The following is a 12847-nucleotide window of genomic DNA, read 5'->3' on the forward strand; positions in this document are numbered from 1 at the left end:
TTTGAGGAGGTGACTAAGGCAGTGGACTGGGAATGTCTATGGATGTTATTTATATGGATTTCCAGAAGGCATTTGATAAAGCCCCACACAAGAAACTGATAACTAAGATGGAAGCCCATGGAGTTGAGGGCAAATTATTGACACGGTTTAGAAACTGGTTGAGTGGCAGGCGGCAGAGAGTGGGGATAATGGATAATTACTTTAATTGCAGGAGGTGACTAGTGGTGCACCACAGTGATCTATGTTGGGGCTTCAATTATTCACATTATTCATTAATGACTTGGATGATGGCATAGAAATCCATGTATCCAAATTTGCTGATGATACAAAGTTATGTGGCATTGTAGGCAGTCTAGATGATAGCATAAAAATGCAAGGAGATATTGACAGACTAAGTGAATGGACAAAAATGTATCAGATGGAATTTAATGGAAACAAGTGTGAGGTTATCCATTTGGACCAAAAAAAGTGTAGAGCAGGGTACTTTCTAAGTGGGAGGAGGTTAAGTTCAGGGGATGTCCAAAGAGACTTTGGGGTCCAGGTGCATAAATCTTTAAAATGCCATGAACAAGTGCAGAAAATAATCAAAAAGGCTAATGGAAAGCTAGCCTTTATATTTAGAGGATTGGAGTATAAAGACACAGAAGTTATGCTGCAGCTTTACAAATTCCTGGTTAGACCCCACTCGGAGTTCTGTGAGCAGTTCTGGGAACCACACCTTAGGAAGGATATATTGGCCTTGGAGGGAGTGCAACATAGGTTTACAAAAATGATACCTGGATTACAGTGGTTAAGTTCAGAGGAGAAATTACACAAATTAGGCCTGTTTTCGTTCGAATTTAGAAGGTTCAGAGGTAGTCTGATTGAAGTCTTCAAGATATTAACAGGAAAAGACAGGGTGGATAAAGATAAACTATTTCCACTGGTTGAAATTCTAAAACTAGGAGACACAAGTCTAAAACTTAGGGACAGACCATTCAGGAGAGATGTTAGGAAGCACTTCTTCACACAAAGGGGGGGGGGGGGTTGGAACTCACTCGTACAAACAGCAGTTAAAGCTATAATAGTGGTTGAGATAGATAGATTTAAGCAAAGATATTACGGGATGTGGGCCAAAGGCAGGTATATGGAGTTAGGCCACAGATCAGCCATGATCTCACTGAATGACAGAGCAGGCTCGAGGGGCTGAATGGCCTTCTCCTGTTCCTAAACTTTGAATAATTTCACACAAAGAATGTCCCCTTGGACAGGTGACTGCTGTCCTCAACACCAAGCCACATATTGAATCAATTCAGGAGAGGAAGGGGAAAGCTTTGAAAGTGAAGATTTTAGGTTTCAATTAAGACTTGTTGAATTGCATGCAAGATAATAAGAAATCAAAAGTAGCATCTTTAAAGTTACTGAAAAAAAAAAGCTGGCACAATTGAAACAATTATGTACTTATAAACTGGACAGTGCCTGAAAATGAAAAAATGAAATGAAAATCACTTGTCACAAGTCGGCTTCAAATGAAGTTACCTTGAAAAGCCCCTAGTCGCCACACTCCGGCGCCTGCTCGGGGAGGCTGGTAGGGGAATTGAACCCGCGCTGCTGGCCTGCTTTGGTCTGCTTTAAGAGCCAGCTCTTTAGCCCTGTGCTTGCTTCAGGGCATAGGCACATTCCTCACTATATCAACGTTTTAAACTAATATTTGGAAATAGAAAACTACAATTGAAATAATTTTAATAATCTTTATTGACACAAGTAGGCTTACATTAACACTGCAATGAAGTTACTGTGAAAATCCCCTAGTTCCCACATTCCGGCGCGCAGTCGGGTACACCGAGGGGGAATTCGGAATGTCCAAATTATCTAACAGCACGTCTTTTGGGACTTGTGGGAGGAAACCGGAGCACCTGGAGGAAACCCACGCAGACACGGGGAGAACGTGCAGACTCTGCACAGACAGTGACCCAAGCCGGGAATCGAACCTGGGACCCTGACACTGTGAAGCGACTGTGCTAGCCACTGTGCCACCGTGCTGCCTAGGATATGAAAAACAGGTTTATACATCTGAAATAATTATTCACCATTACGAAGTCCTGGCAGGGACTTCAAAGCATAGGAATGTCACAGGACAATTAACATGAACCACACCTCTTCCATGGGACAGTTCACAAGGTACCTGCCTGTGCAATTCCAGTACTGCATGCGCTTATTTTTTGACCACCAGGCTAGTATTTTCCACTCAAAGGGAAGGCGAGGCAGATGGTTTGTTCAGCAATTGCCAATATTCAGCAGAAGCAGAATTATGATGGTCAGTAATCATCTTGTCTCTGCCTCTCACTGAATATAGAACAATGAACTTGCAGAGTTAAAAGGTTGTGATTTAATTAAATGGTTCTAATGGCATGGTAAGCCACACGAGAATATCGTTGGATATGTGAAATTAAACTGCAGCTTGAAATTTACTGGCATCTATTTGATGATCTCTGGAACATAAAACAAGATAGGTGCTCAGTCTATTAATTAGTAGCTGCAACATACAGATGAAGAAGGTCCTAAGTTGATACCAGTCTAAGCCACAAGGGAGAATAAAACAAAACAATCAGGCCCTGACTCCTGCCCAGAAAACCCTGCTGGACGCACACCTATGGATGTAGACCTTGGGTGAAGATAAACTTGAGCGAGCATGATCCAAGTCGGATAAGCTTGAGCGAGCATGATCCAAGTCAGCCCGTGTCCATGGCTAATAGTTAAATAGCGCACAATTTGATTGGGATACGGAAGAGAGTAACCAATGTCACATGCAGCTAGGGTCCAGCAGATTGACAGACTAAAGCAAACAATATTTTAATTTTATAATAATTTTTTTTAAATTCCCCAATTAAGGGGCAATTTAGCACGGCCAATCCACCTACACTGCACAACTTTTGGGTTGTGGGGTGAGCCCCACGCAAACACTGGGAGAGTGTGCGAACTCCAGATGAACAGTAACCTGGGGCCGGGATCGAACTCTGGTCCTCAGGGCTGTGAGGCAGCAGTGGCTAACCACTGTGCCACCACGCCACCCTTACAAATAATTTTTAACGGTGGTGTGAATTAAAAGCATAACGTTTAGATAGTTTGAAAGAAGATCAAAGGTTTTTCTGTCAATAGGTCAAAAAAACTTTAGGACTACTCTATATGTTCTGCCGAGTATCCTACTGTAGTTTCTCTAATTCACAAAAGTCTATTTCTGGCAGACATATATGTGAAATCAATCTTTGAACTCTCGACCCATACAAGACAGATTTCTTACCTTCAGCCATTTATCAACACATTTTGCGTGGAACTCATGGTTGCAGGGTAAGACTCTAAGTAGCTGCCTCGACTCAAAATCACTAAAGCACACCACACACCTAGGCAGAATAGGGAATGAATGTTCTGTTAAACAGACTTCTAGTAAACGTAACCCCTGAGTATCTCAGTGCATATGAAGAGATGTAATCAAAGATGGTTTTGCAAAAGCTGCCTCTTAAAAATAATTTTCTTTGGGTTGATGTTTGCACTCAATTTGGGATAGCTATGCTACGAAATGAAACATCTTGACGCATTAACCCGCAGTTCATAATATCATTCTCAGTGTGAATTTATCCATTCTTATGGCTTCTCCAAATAAAGTTGGCAGTTCAGAGCTGAAATTCTACTCTTGTAAACTGGAAGCATGAGCACTTATGTGCTGATACATTTCTGCAGTGGAGTTGGGGTTTGTCTCCCTGGGTTTCTATTTATATACTGTTGGTGTGCACGAGGTGGGTGTACATTTCTTGTTCACAATGTAGAGGTGTCTCTCCTTTGAGCGGGGTTGGCACTTCCTGGTGTCTGAAAATTGTGATGGCTCCTTTTGCTGTGCATCATCCCGAGGTGAGCCGGGTGCTTGATCATTTCCAAGGATGAGGGGGAACTGCTCCCAATTTCTGACAGGGAATTTGGATGCATGTTCCTCTCAAACTGCTGCATATTGACATGGGATAATTCCTTAACTTTAGACACTAACACTACCAGAAGGCAACCAATTTCATTCATAGCACACCTTCCACATTCCCTGCAAGCCAGTCACAGAAGGAGGGTGGCGGCCAGGACACACTTCCACAATAGCCAGTTACATGTGGTACATTCTTGCACTCTTTATTTAGGGAGTCACAATGGCCAATTGCTTTGCTAATGGTAGGTTGCAGTGAACCATTTCTTTAAACTTTAAAAGGTCTTCAATTTTCTGTTGTGCTGCCAGCAGACTGAATAGCCATTCAAGCTTACCGCTTCATTTTCTCCAATATCGACAATAAATAATTTACTTACAGGCAGCACAGATCCGTTGGTTTCTATGTGGACAGCTATAGTTCATAATGTCAGGATGTGGATCAGAACAATAAGACAAGCTAACAATGTAAATGCTACTCACAAGGTTTGTTCTGACTGGTGATTTTCAGGGTTAAACCTATAGGACGGAAGCTGCTCTATGTCTGCTTTGGTGAGTCCCCGCGGCTTAGCTTCTCCCAGTCGTTCGGCCAAGTTCAGCAGTGCCTGTAAATATAAAAGAGGCTAGTGATAGAATAAGGAAGAATCAAAAGGTTTCAGCAATATTTTATTCTGGAAATATAAATGAACGCAAAGAGTTCGTGCTTCTTCCCTCAATTAAAAGCAGCTCTGGCAGCACGGTGGCGCAGTGGTAGCACTGCAGTCTCACAGCGCCAAGGTCTCAGGTTCGATCCCGGCTCTGGGTCACTGTCTGTGTGGAGTTTGCCCATTCTCCCCGTGTTTGCGTGGGTTTCGCCCCCACAACCCAAAGATATGCAGGGTAGGTGAACTGAACACGCTAAATTGCCCCTTAATTGGAAAAAAATGAATTGGGTACTTTAAATTTATTTTTAAAAATTAAAAAAATTAAAAGCAGCTCTGAAGGGCAGCACGGTGGCGCAGTGGTTAGCACTGCTGTTCACGGCGCCGATGTCCCAGGTTCGATCCCGGCTCTGGGTCACTGTCCATGTGGAGTTTGCACATTCTCCCAGTGTCTGCGTGGGTTTCTCTCCCACAACCCAAAGATGTGCAGGGTAGGTGGATTGGCCACACTAAATTGCCCCTTAATTGGAAAAAATGAATTTGAGCACTCAATTTATTTTTAAAAAGTGGCTCTGAAAAATGTGAAGCAAACTGCTTCTTGGTAACAATCTTCCTCAGCTCCTTGCCTCAGTGATGCTATTTCAAAGTTTTTACCAGGAAAAGCTTGCAAATGAGGTTCAAGGAAACTTTGTATTTTCTTTGAGCCACACTTTGAAAAAAATGTTCCATTTACAAAACTGCATTAAAACAGAACTACGTTCCAGGGCCCTTAAAGCAGCGACAATTTACAAAAATATTCAGTTTTAATTTCAGTTTTTCCTTTCTTACTGGTAGCACAGATTTGTATTGAACGTGGTAATAAAACACAGTGCACGCTAAATCAAATATTGTGTGAGCTGATGATTCAATGCCACATTATTTTAAAACTGGGCTGGTTTAGCTCAGTTGGCTGGCCAACTGGTCTGAGATGCAGAGAGGCCAACAGCGCAGGTTCAAGTTCCGTACTGGCTGAAGTTATTCATGAAGGCCTGCCTTCTCAATCTTGCCCCTCGCCTGAGATGCGGTGACTCTCAGGTTGGTCACCACCAGTCAGCTCTTTCTCCCTTCTCCCCCCAAACCAAAAAAGAGGAAAGCAGCTGATGATCATCTGGGCCGATGGCAATTTTATATTGAAACTAGTGTGGAATGCCTGAACCTTATTCAAGCCTGCAAAGGAGACAAAAAGGTCATTGACCCATTGAGCTCCTGTCCATACAGGCGTCGTAATTAATACAACTTTGTTCTTCAAACCTCTTCGCCTGTAGTAGTTATTTATTTTTGGAATAATTCCCTTTCAAAATCATTTTATGGTTTCTGCTTGAACAACACATTTTAACCGCCATCTGTGGAAAGAAATATTTCCTAACTTGTTTTTGATTATTTGTGACCTCTTGTTAAGAGACTTAGCTGAGGTCTAAAAATAATTTCACCTTCCCACCATAATTAGACATGATTTTGAGGACCTCCATCAGGTCACCCCCCTCAGCACGTTACACTCTTGAGAAAAATACTCCAACTTCAGGTTTATTTTTATTATAAAATTGTTACCCCTCACCTACTGGTGCAACTTTATCTGTGCTCTTCCATCCTTCCTGTGATGGATTTCTCAAAACTATATACAACAGAGTTAATGGCAATGCAAATGAGGACTTGCAAACCTTTTGCGTGAGAATTTAGACCAAAGCTCATCAGGTGGGTGCAAATGGTCCTATGATCCAAAGAGCAGGAGAATTCTCTCAATATATTTGGCGCCGAATCAACACCATCATAAACAGCTTAACTGCCCGTTTGTCATATTGTTATTTGTGGGAGCTTACTGTGCACAATTGCTGGCCACATTTGTCTACAAACCAACGGTGACTACACAACAAATGTAAAGCATTAGATTTAAAGCACCTCCTGTGGACATGAAAAATTGCTGGAGTACTGTGAACAGTTCTCAGCGCCACACCTTAAGAAATACAAGCCTTGAAGGAGTGCAGTGTAGATTTATCTGGACTCCATGGGTTAAATTACAAGGAGAAATTACACTAGGTGGATTGACCATGATAAATTGCCCTTAGTGTCCAAAATTGCCCTTGGTGTTGGGTGAAGGTGTTGAGTTTGGGTAGGGTGCTCTTTCCAAGAGCCGGTGCAGACTCAAAGGGCTGAATGGTCTCCTTCTGCACTGTAAATTCAATGATAATCTATGATTAATCTAGGACAAAGGTTCGGCACAACATCGTGGGCCGAAGGGCCTGTTATGTGCTGTATTTTCTATGTTCTATGTTCAAACTAGGGTTGTTTGCTCTGGAATTTAGACGGTTAAGGGCTGTTATTCTTTCAAAAATATTCAGGAGAATTTAGGGACAGCACAGTGACTAGTACTGCTGCCTGCCTCTCAGTGCTAGGGACCCGGGTTCGATTCCGGCCTGGGTGACTGTGGAATATGCACGTTCTCTCCACGTCGGCGTGGGTTTCCTCCCAAAGCTTAACATGTACAGGTTAGGTGGGCTGGCCATGATCAATGCACAGGATTACAGGGATGGGGCGGGGGAGTTGGCCTAGGTAGAGTGCACTTTCAGAGGGTTGGTGCAGTCTAAATAGGCTGAATGGCCTCCTTCTGCACTGTAAGGATTCTATGATTAAAAGATTGGATATAAATAAATAAATTCTCTTGTTTGGGGCTCGGGTGCATTGTCTAAATGGCGCCGATGTCCCAGGTTCAATCGCGGGTCTGGGACATTGTCCGTGTGGAATTTTCACTATCTCCCCGTTTGTGTGGGTTTCGCCCCCACAACCCAAAGATGTGCAGGGTAGGTGGATTGGCTATTCTAAATTGCCCCTTAATTGGGAAAAAAAATTGGATACTCTAACGTTATTAAAAAATGATTAAAATTGCGTACAATTGTAGTACTGTTGTTAATATTTCCCATTTATCCTTTGACCTCTGTTTCTTTTGCACCACTTAGCAGTCTAAATCCCTTGCTTTTCCCTCATTCAATTCAAAGGGATTATTTCAGAATCACTTCTCACCCGAAGCATAAATGAAGTAATACTGCCTCTAATTAATGCTGCTAGTGTTCCGTGCTTCTTTTTTTTTCTGTTTCCCTCCCAAAAATGTTTTTCTTGCCAACCCTGATCCATCAGCCAGTCAATTACTTCATGTTGCATGCCATATTTTCACCCTTGCTCTTCTGAAGGAATTGATTGCTGGTGGAGTGTAGCTCCAAGTTTTTTATACCATTGACCGCAACTCAAATACTGTCAATTTCACAAACCAACCCTTTACCTCCATTAGTAATGGCGTTAGCCTCCAGTAATCTCAAAAACACAAGCGAGAGGCTCTGAAACTCGCTTGGAAGGAAGCATTATTCATACAGAGTTTACTATTCTTATGGAACTGTAGACATACTCATTGATTGGAACGGAGGCCTCTGTTCCCAAACTGCATCGTAGCAATATCATGACAGAATCCAACCCAAGGCCATTTTACAAGTGCACATTACTGCACTGCTTCTGTCTTGCACTACCCAGGGTACCAGTGTGAACTCATTCAGTAATCAACAACTCCACATTTTGCTTGTTGTATTGCAATAACAAATTATTTCGAGGTCTAGAATAACTTGGCCAAGTTACGACTGGGATTTTAAAATGTTCAACCTGGTCTCCAAGTTAAGTTTATACTTCTGCAGATATTAGTTTTCGAAAGCTCCAAGGCATGAGAAATTAGAAACACACACCTCATAATTTTCCACTTCCACATCCTCTACCTCTAGTTCCACACTAATGGCTGGTCCCACTGCAGGAGGCACTGGAAGCATCGATCTGCATTACAAGAAACAAAAGTAATCTAACATTTTATATAAAGTAGACGTTAAAACAAATCCTTTATTTCATTTATTAGTACCAAAATATATGCCAGGTGGTTCCTTCCACAAAACAGAATATGTCGCCTGCCTAATTCAAAACAAAAATCGAGAGTGAACATGTTCCTCCTTCAGACTCAGAAGAATTTAGATCTCTACCTAAAATAAAGCATTACTGACATATGGTTTTGAAAATCTCTATTTTGCCCTCCCCAACTTTCTCTTTCCAGTGAAAAAAGCCATAATGTTTAAAGTCTTTCTTCACAGCTATAACTTCCCATTCCCATACCATTTTGTTCCCTTTCCATGTCCTTAATGTATTTACGCTAATAGGGCACTTGAAGCTGCAAACAGCACAACTGATTTAAATCAATGCCGTACACAAATCAGCACAATTTCCTTGCTTTTTGTATTCAATGTACCTAAATGCAAAGTGAAAAATCATATTTAGCCCTTTTTCTTTTACTTGACTGCTACTTTTAACGATCATTGTATTTCCAATCCTAAATTTCTCTGTTACGAATTTCACCGTTTCAGCTATATGTTTCTGTTTGTCAAAATGATTATGGGATGTCCGCCATTTATTGCACATTCCTAACTGCTATTGAACCGAGTGGCTTACGTGGCCAATTGGATTGGATTTGTTTATTGTCACGTGTACCGAAAAGTATTTTTCTGCGAGCAGCTCAACAGATCATTAAGTACATGAAAAGGAAATAAAATAAAAAATATAGGGCAACACAGGTACACAATGTAACTACATAACTCTGACATTGGGTGCAGTATACAGGGGTATAGTGTTAATGAGGTCAGTCCATAAGAGGGTCGTTTAGGAGTCTGGTAACAGTGGGGAAGAAGCTGCCTTTGAGTCTGTTCGCGCGTGTTCTTAGACTTTTGTATCTCTTGCCCGATGGAAGAAGTTGGAAGAGTGAGTAAGTTCAGAGGATAGTTGAGAGTCAACCACATTGCTGGGTGGCCTGGAGTCATATGTAGGCCATTCCAGGCAAGGTTGGTGGATTCCCTTCCCGAAAAGGACATGAGAACCAAATAGGCTTTTACGGCAAACGATAATGGTTTCCTGATCACCATTTCGGATGGCACGGCAGCAGTGGTTAGCACTGTTGCTTCATAGTGCCAGGGTCCCGCTTTTGATTCCCAGCTTGCATCACTGTCCGTGCGGAGTCTACACGTTCTCCCAGTGTTTGCATGGGGTTTCCTCTGGGTGCTCCGGTTTCCTCCCACAAGTACCGAAAAGATGTGTTTGTTAGGTTAATTGGACATTTTGAATTCTCCTTCAGTGTACCCAAACAGGCGCCGGAGTGTGGCAACTAGGGGATTTTCACAGTAACTTCATTGCAGTGTTAATGTAAGCCTACTTGTGACAATAAAGATTATTATTACTGAAACCAGCTTTTCAATTCCAGATTATTACATTAAAATTCAAGTTGCTATGGTGGGATCGGAACCCATGTCCCCAGAACATTACCAGATTACTAGGCCAGTGACATGACCACAATGCCACCACCTCTCCCTGAACTGTAATTGAATAACTTTACTAACTATCCAATCACACTGTCTTTGTTTTTCTGCATCTCCCCCACAGTTTCTCATGCACCCCCAATTTACCTCTGTAAATTTCAATATTATTTTTTTTGTGCCTATGCCTAAACTATTTACATAAAAATGGAAAAACAAGAAAAAAAAACCTCGCCGATCCTAGGGACACACCCTGGACACATTCTGCCACTCCAAAAAAAAGTCCACTCATTTTCACCACTGCTGCTGGCAGTCAGCAATTCATGTGCAGCAAGTTTCTTGTATCCAAGTAAGTTGAAGAAAGTCCAAACAAAGCTGTGCCAATTTCCTGGGCCTATCTAAAAGGAAGCCAAGGTTGATTGTGTCTGTGACGGATACTCCCTTGCATTAATTAAAAAGGAACTAGGCCTTTGCCCCATTCTTTTTAGCTTTGAAACAGTAAAATATTCCAAGAACCAAGTACCTAGAAAATAGGTAGCTTTGTTAGCAGAACTGACACTAAAAACAAATAAAAATGAGCAATTAAACGCACAAATCTCATGATTTTGCCGAGCTGAAAGTAGCTCCCAGCAAAGATTTCTTATAATTTTGGATTTAAAATCACCACTCACTGGATTATTTTGGAAGCATACTGGATAGGGATTCTGGAACTATCAAACAATGATGGATAACAGAAGAAGTAAAGTTCCACTTTCACATATTAGGAGAGTTCGTGAAAGAAGAGCTCAACTGTAAAGCAATTCAGCTTCAGATCCTGAACATCACTCTCCTCCAAACCAGCTCCGCAGAAAAAATGACTTTTGGAGAGCAAAATCAAAATTTAGAAGGTGGAAAGGAGCAAAGGATAATATAAGAGATGTACCAAGGGACATGCGACTTAGGAACAGGTGTAGGCCACTCGGCCCCTCGAGCCTGCTCCACCATTCAATAAGATCATGGCTGATCGGATTGGAACTTCACCCCCACATTCCTGCCAGGACATTGGGCTGACCTGGCAAAGTGCAGGGCCGAGTTTAACCAGGTGGAATTGGTCTTGTACAAAAGTGGAGTGAAATTTGGAATGCTATTCCCTGCCAGGCTCTGGGTTGCATTCCAAAACAAGGAACATTATTTTAACACGACAGCAGAGGCAGACAAGTTCGTGCAGACAAAGGGCTTGGACAAGGGGCAGACAAGGCAGCGATGAGGATGAAGCAAAGAAGGAAAAGAAAAAACAACTGTGGCGTGACCACAGGGGCAGGGATGGTGAATGGCAGGGGGGAGATGGGGAGGTAGGGAGTCGGGGGGGGGGGGGGGGGGGGTTGGGAGTGAGGGTTGAAAGGAGGACAGTGGGAGAAAGGGGGCCACAAGGGCAATACAAGTAGAAGAGAGGGACAGGTTTCAGATTGGCTTCAGCAGGCAAGCTGCAGGTTGAGGGAACAAGATGGTGTTGCAAGCAGCCACTTTGGAGGGCCCATGAACAAATGGAAACATGGGAGTGCAGGGGAGCACCCACGTGGTGTACACACAGTTGCCGGCCATGTTGGGTGCTCCCTTGACAATTCCAGGTGACTGTGTGTGTGGAGTTTGCACTTTCTTCCCGTGTCTGCATGGATTTCCTCTGAGTGCTCCGGTTTCCTCTCTCAGTCCAAGGATGTGCAGGTTAGGTGGATTGGCCATGCTAAATTGCCCTTAAATTGTCCAAAAGGTTGGGTGGGGGTGCTGGGATAGGGTGGAATCCTGGGCTTAGGTGAGCCATTGCAGACTCGATGGGCCGAATGGCTTCCTTCTGCACTGTAAATTCTATGACTCTATGAGAAGAGGGGAAGAGACTTCAGGGGAAGAGACTTATGGGGAAGAGCCTTTAACTGCATACAGCATCCATTGAAGGATCGATCAAACCTCAGAACAGGGAAAAAGACAGGTGTGGCTAGGGAACTAACTGGGAACGTTCATGGGGGCAGTGGACCCATGGCAGTTCCTGCACCCAGGTGAGAAGGAATTCTTGTTCTTCTCTAGTACACAAGGTGTACACCCATATTGACTTCTTTGCAATGGGGAAATCGGCGCATCCAGAAATACCAAGAGCGGAATACTCCGCAATAGTCATCTCCGACCACGCTTCACATTACATGGATGTGAGGTTGGAGACGGGCCGTGCCCAACGCCCCACATGGAGTTTGGACACGGACCTCTTGGTCGACAAAGTCTTCTGCCAGAAAACATCACAGGCCTTAGGTGAGTACATTACTAACAACCAGAATGGGGAAGTCTCATCTTCCACGTTCTGAGAGGCACTGAAGGCGGTGATTAGGGGAGAGATTGTAGCATACAAGGCGCGTAGAGATAGGGAAGAGAGGGCAGCCAGGCAGCAACTGATCGACTCCATTCTGGAGGTCGACAGAAGACACTCCGAGGCCCCGACCGTAGAGCTTCTGGCGGAGAGGAAAAAGCTACAAATGGACTTTAAGCTGCTATTCACCAGGAAGGCAGTGCACCAACTCTGACAGACAAGGGGGACCTTTTAATAACATGAAGAGAAGGCTGGCCGCCTGTTGGCTCACCCGCTGAGAAAGCAGGCAGCCACGAGGGAGACAGCCCAGGTGAAGGACAGCAGAGGTGGACTGGTAGCCGAACCAAAAAAGGTCAACCAAGCATGTGAAGCCTTTGACCAGGGACTGTATACCTTTGTGCCCCCCAACGGGGACTCTGGAATGAAACAGCTCCTCGACGGACTGGACATGCCAGTCGTGGGGGACAATAGGCGGAGGGAGCCAGAAGCACCAATAGGACAGGGTGAGGTCATGGTGAGCATTAACTCCATGCAGGCGGGGAAGGCGATGGGACTGGATGGGTTCCCGGTG

The 12847-nt window shown here is 43.6% G+C and overlaps 1 protein-coding gene across 6 annotated transcripts in view; it reads right to left on the minus strand.

Moving 5' to 3' along the window:
• Positions 1 to 12847, minus strand: part of rnf44 (ring finger protein 44) — a 235988-nt gene that overhangs the window by 23388 nt on the left and 199753 nt on the right. For 5 of the 6 annotated variants that reach the window (XM_072512197.1, XM_072512193.1, XM_072512192.1 and 2 more), the window contains 3 exons: positions 8343 to 8427; positions 4424 to 4545; positions 3281 to 3380 (listed from right to left, as the gene is read on the minus strand). In XM_072512197.1, the coding sequence (XP_072368298.1) occupies positions 3281 to 3380; positions 4424 to 4545; positions 8343 to 8427 (307 nt within the window). The remainder of the gene's footprint in view (positions 1 to 3280; positions 3381 to 4423; positions 4546 to 8342; positions 8428 to 12847) is intronic. The other variant, XM_072512196.1, reaches the window with a different exon arrangement.

Source organism: Scyliorhinus torazame, chromosome 7 (assembly GCF_047496885.1).
Source record: "Scyliorhinus torazame isolate Kashiwa2021f chromosome 7, sScyTor2.1, whole genome shotgun sequence".
Classification (NCBI taxonomy): domain Eukaryota; kingdom Metazoa; phylum Chordata; class Chondrichthyes; order Carcharhiniformes; family Scyliorhinidae; genus Scyliorhinus; species Scyliorhinus torazame.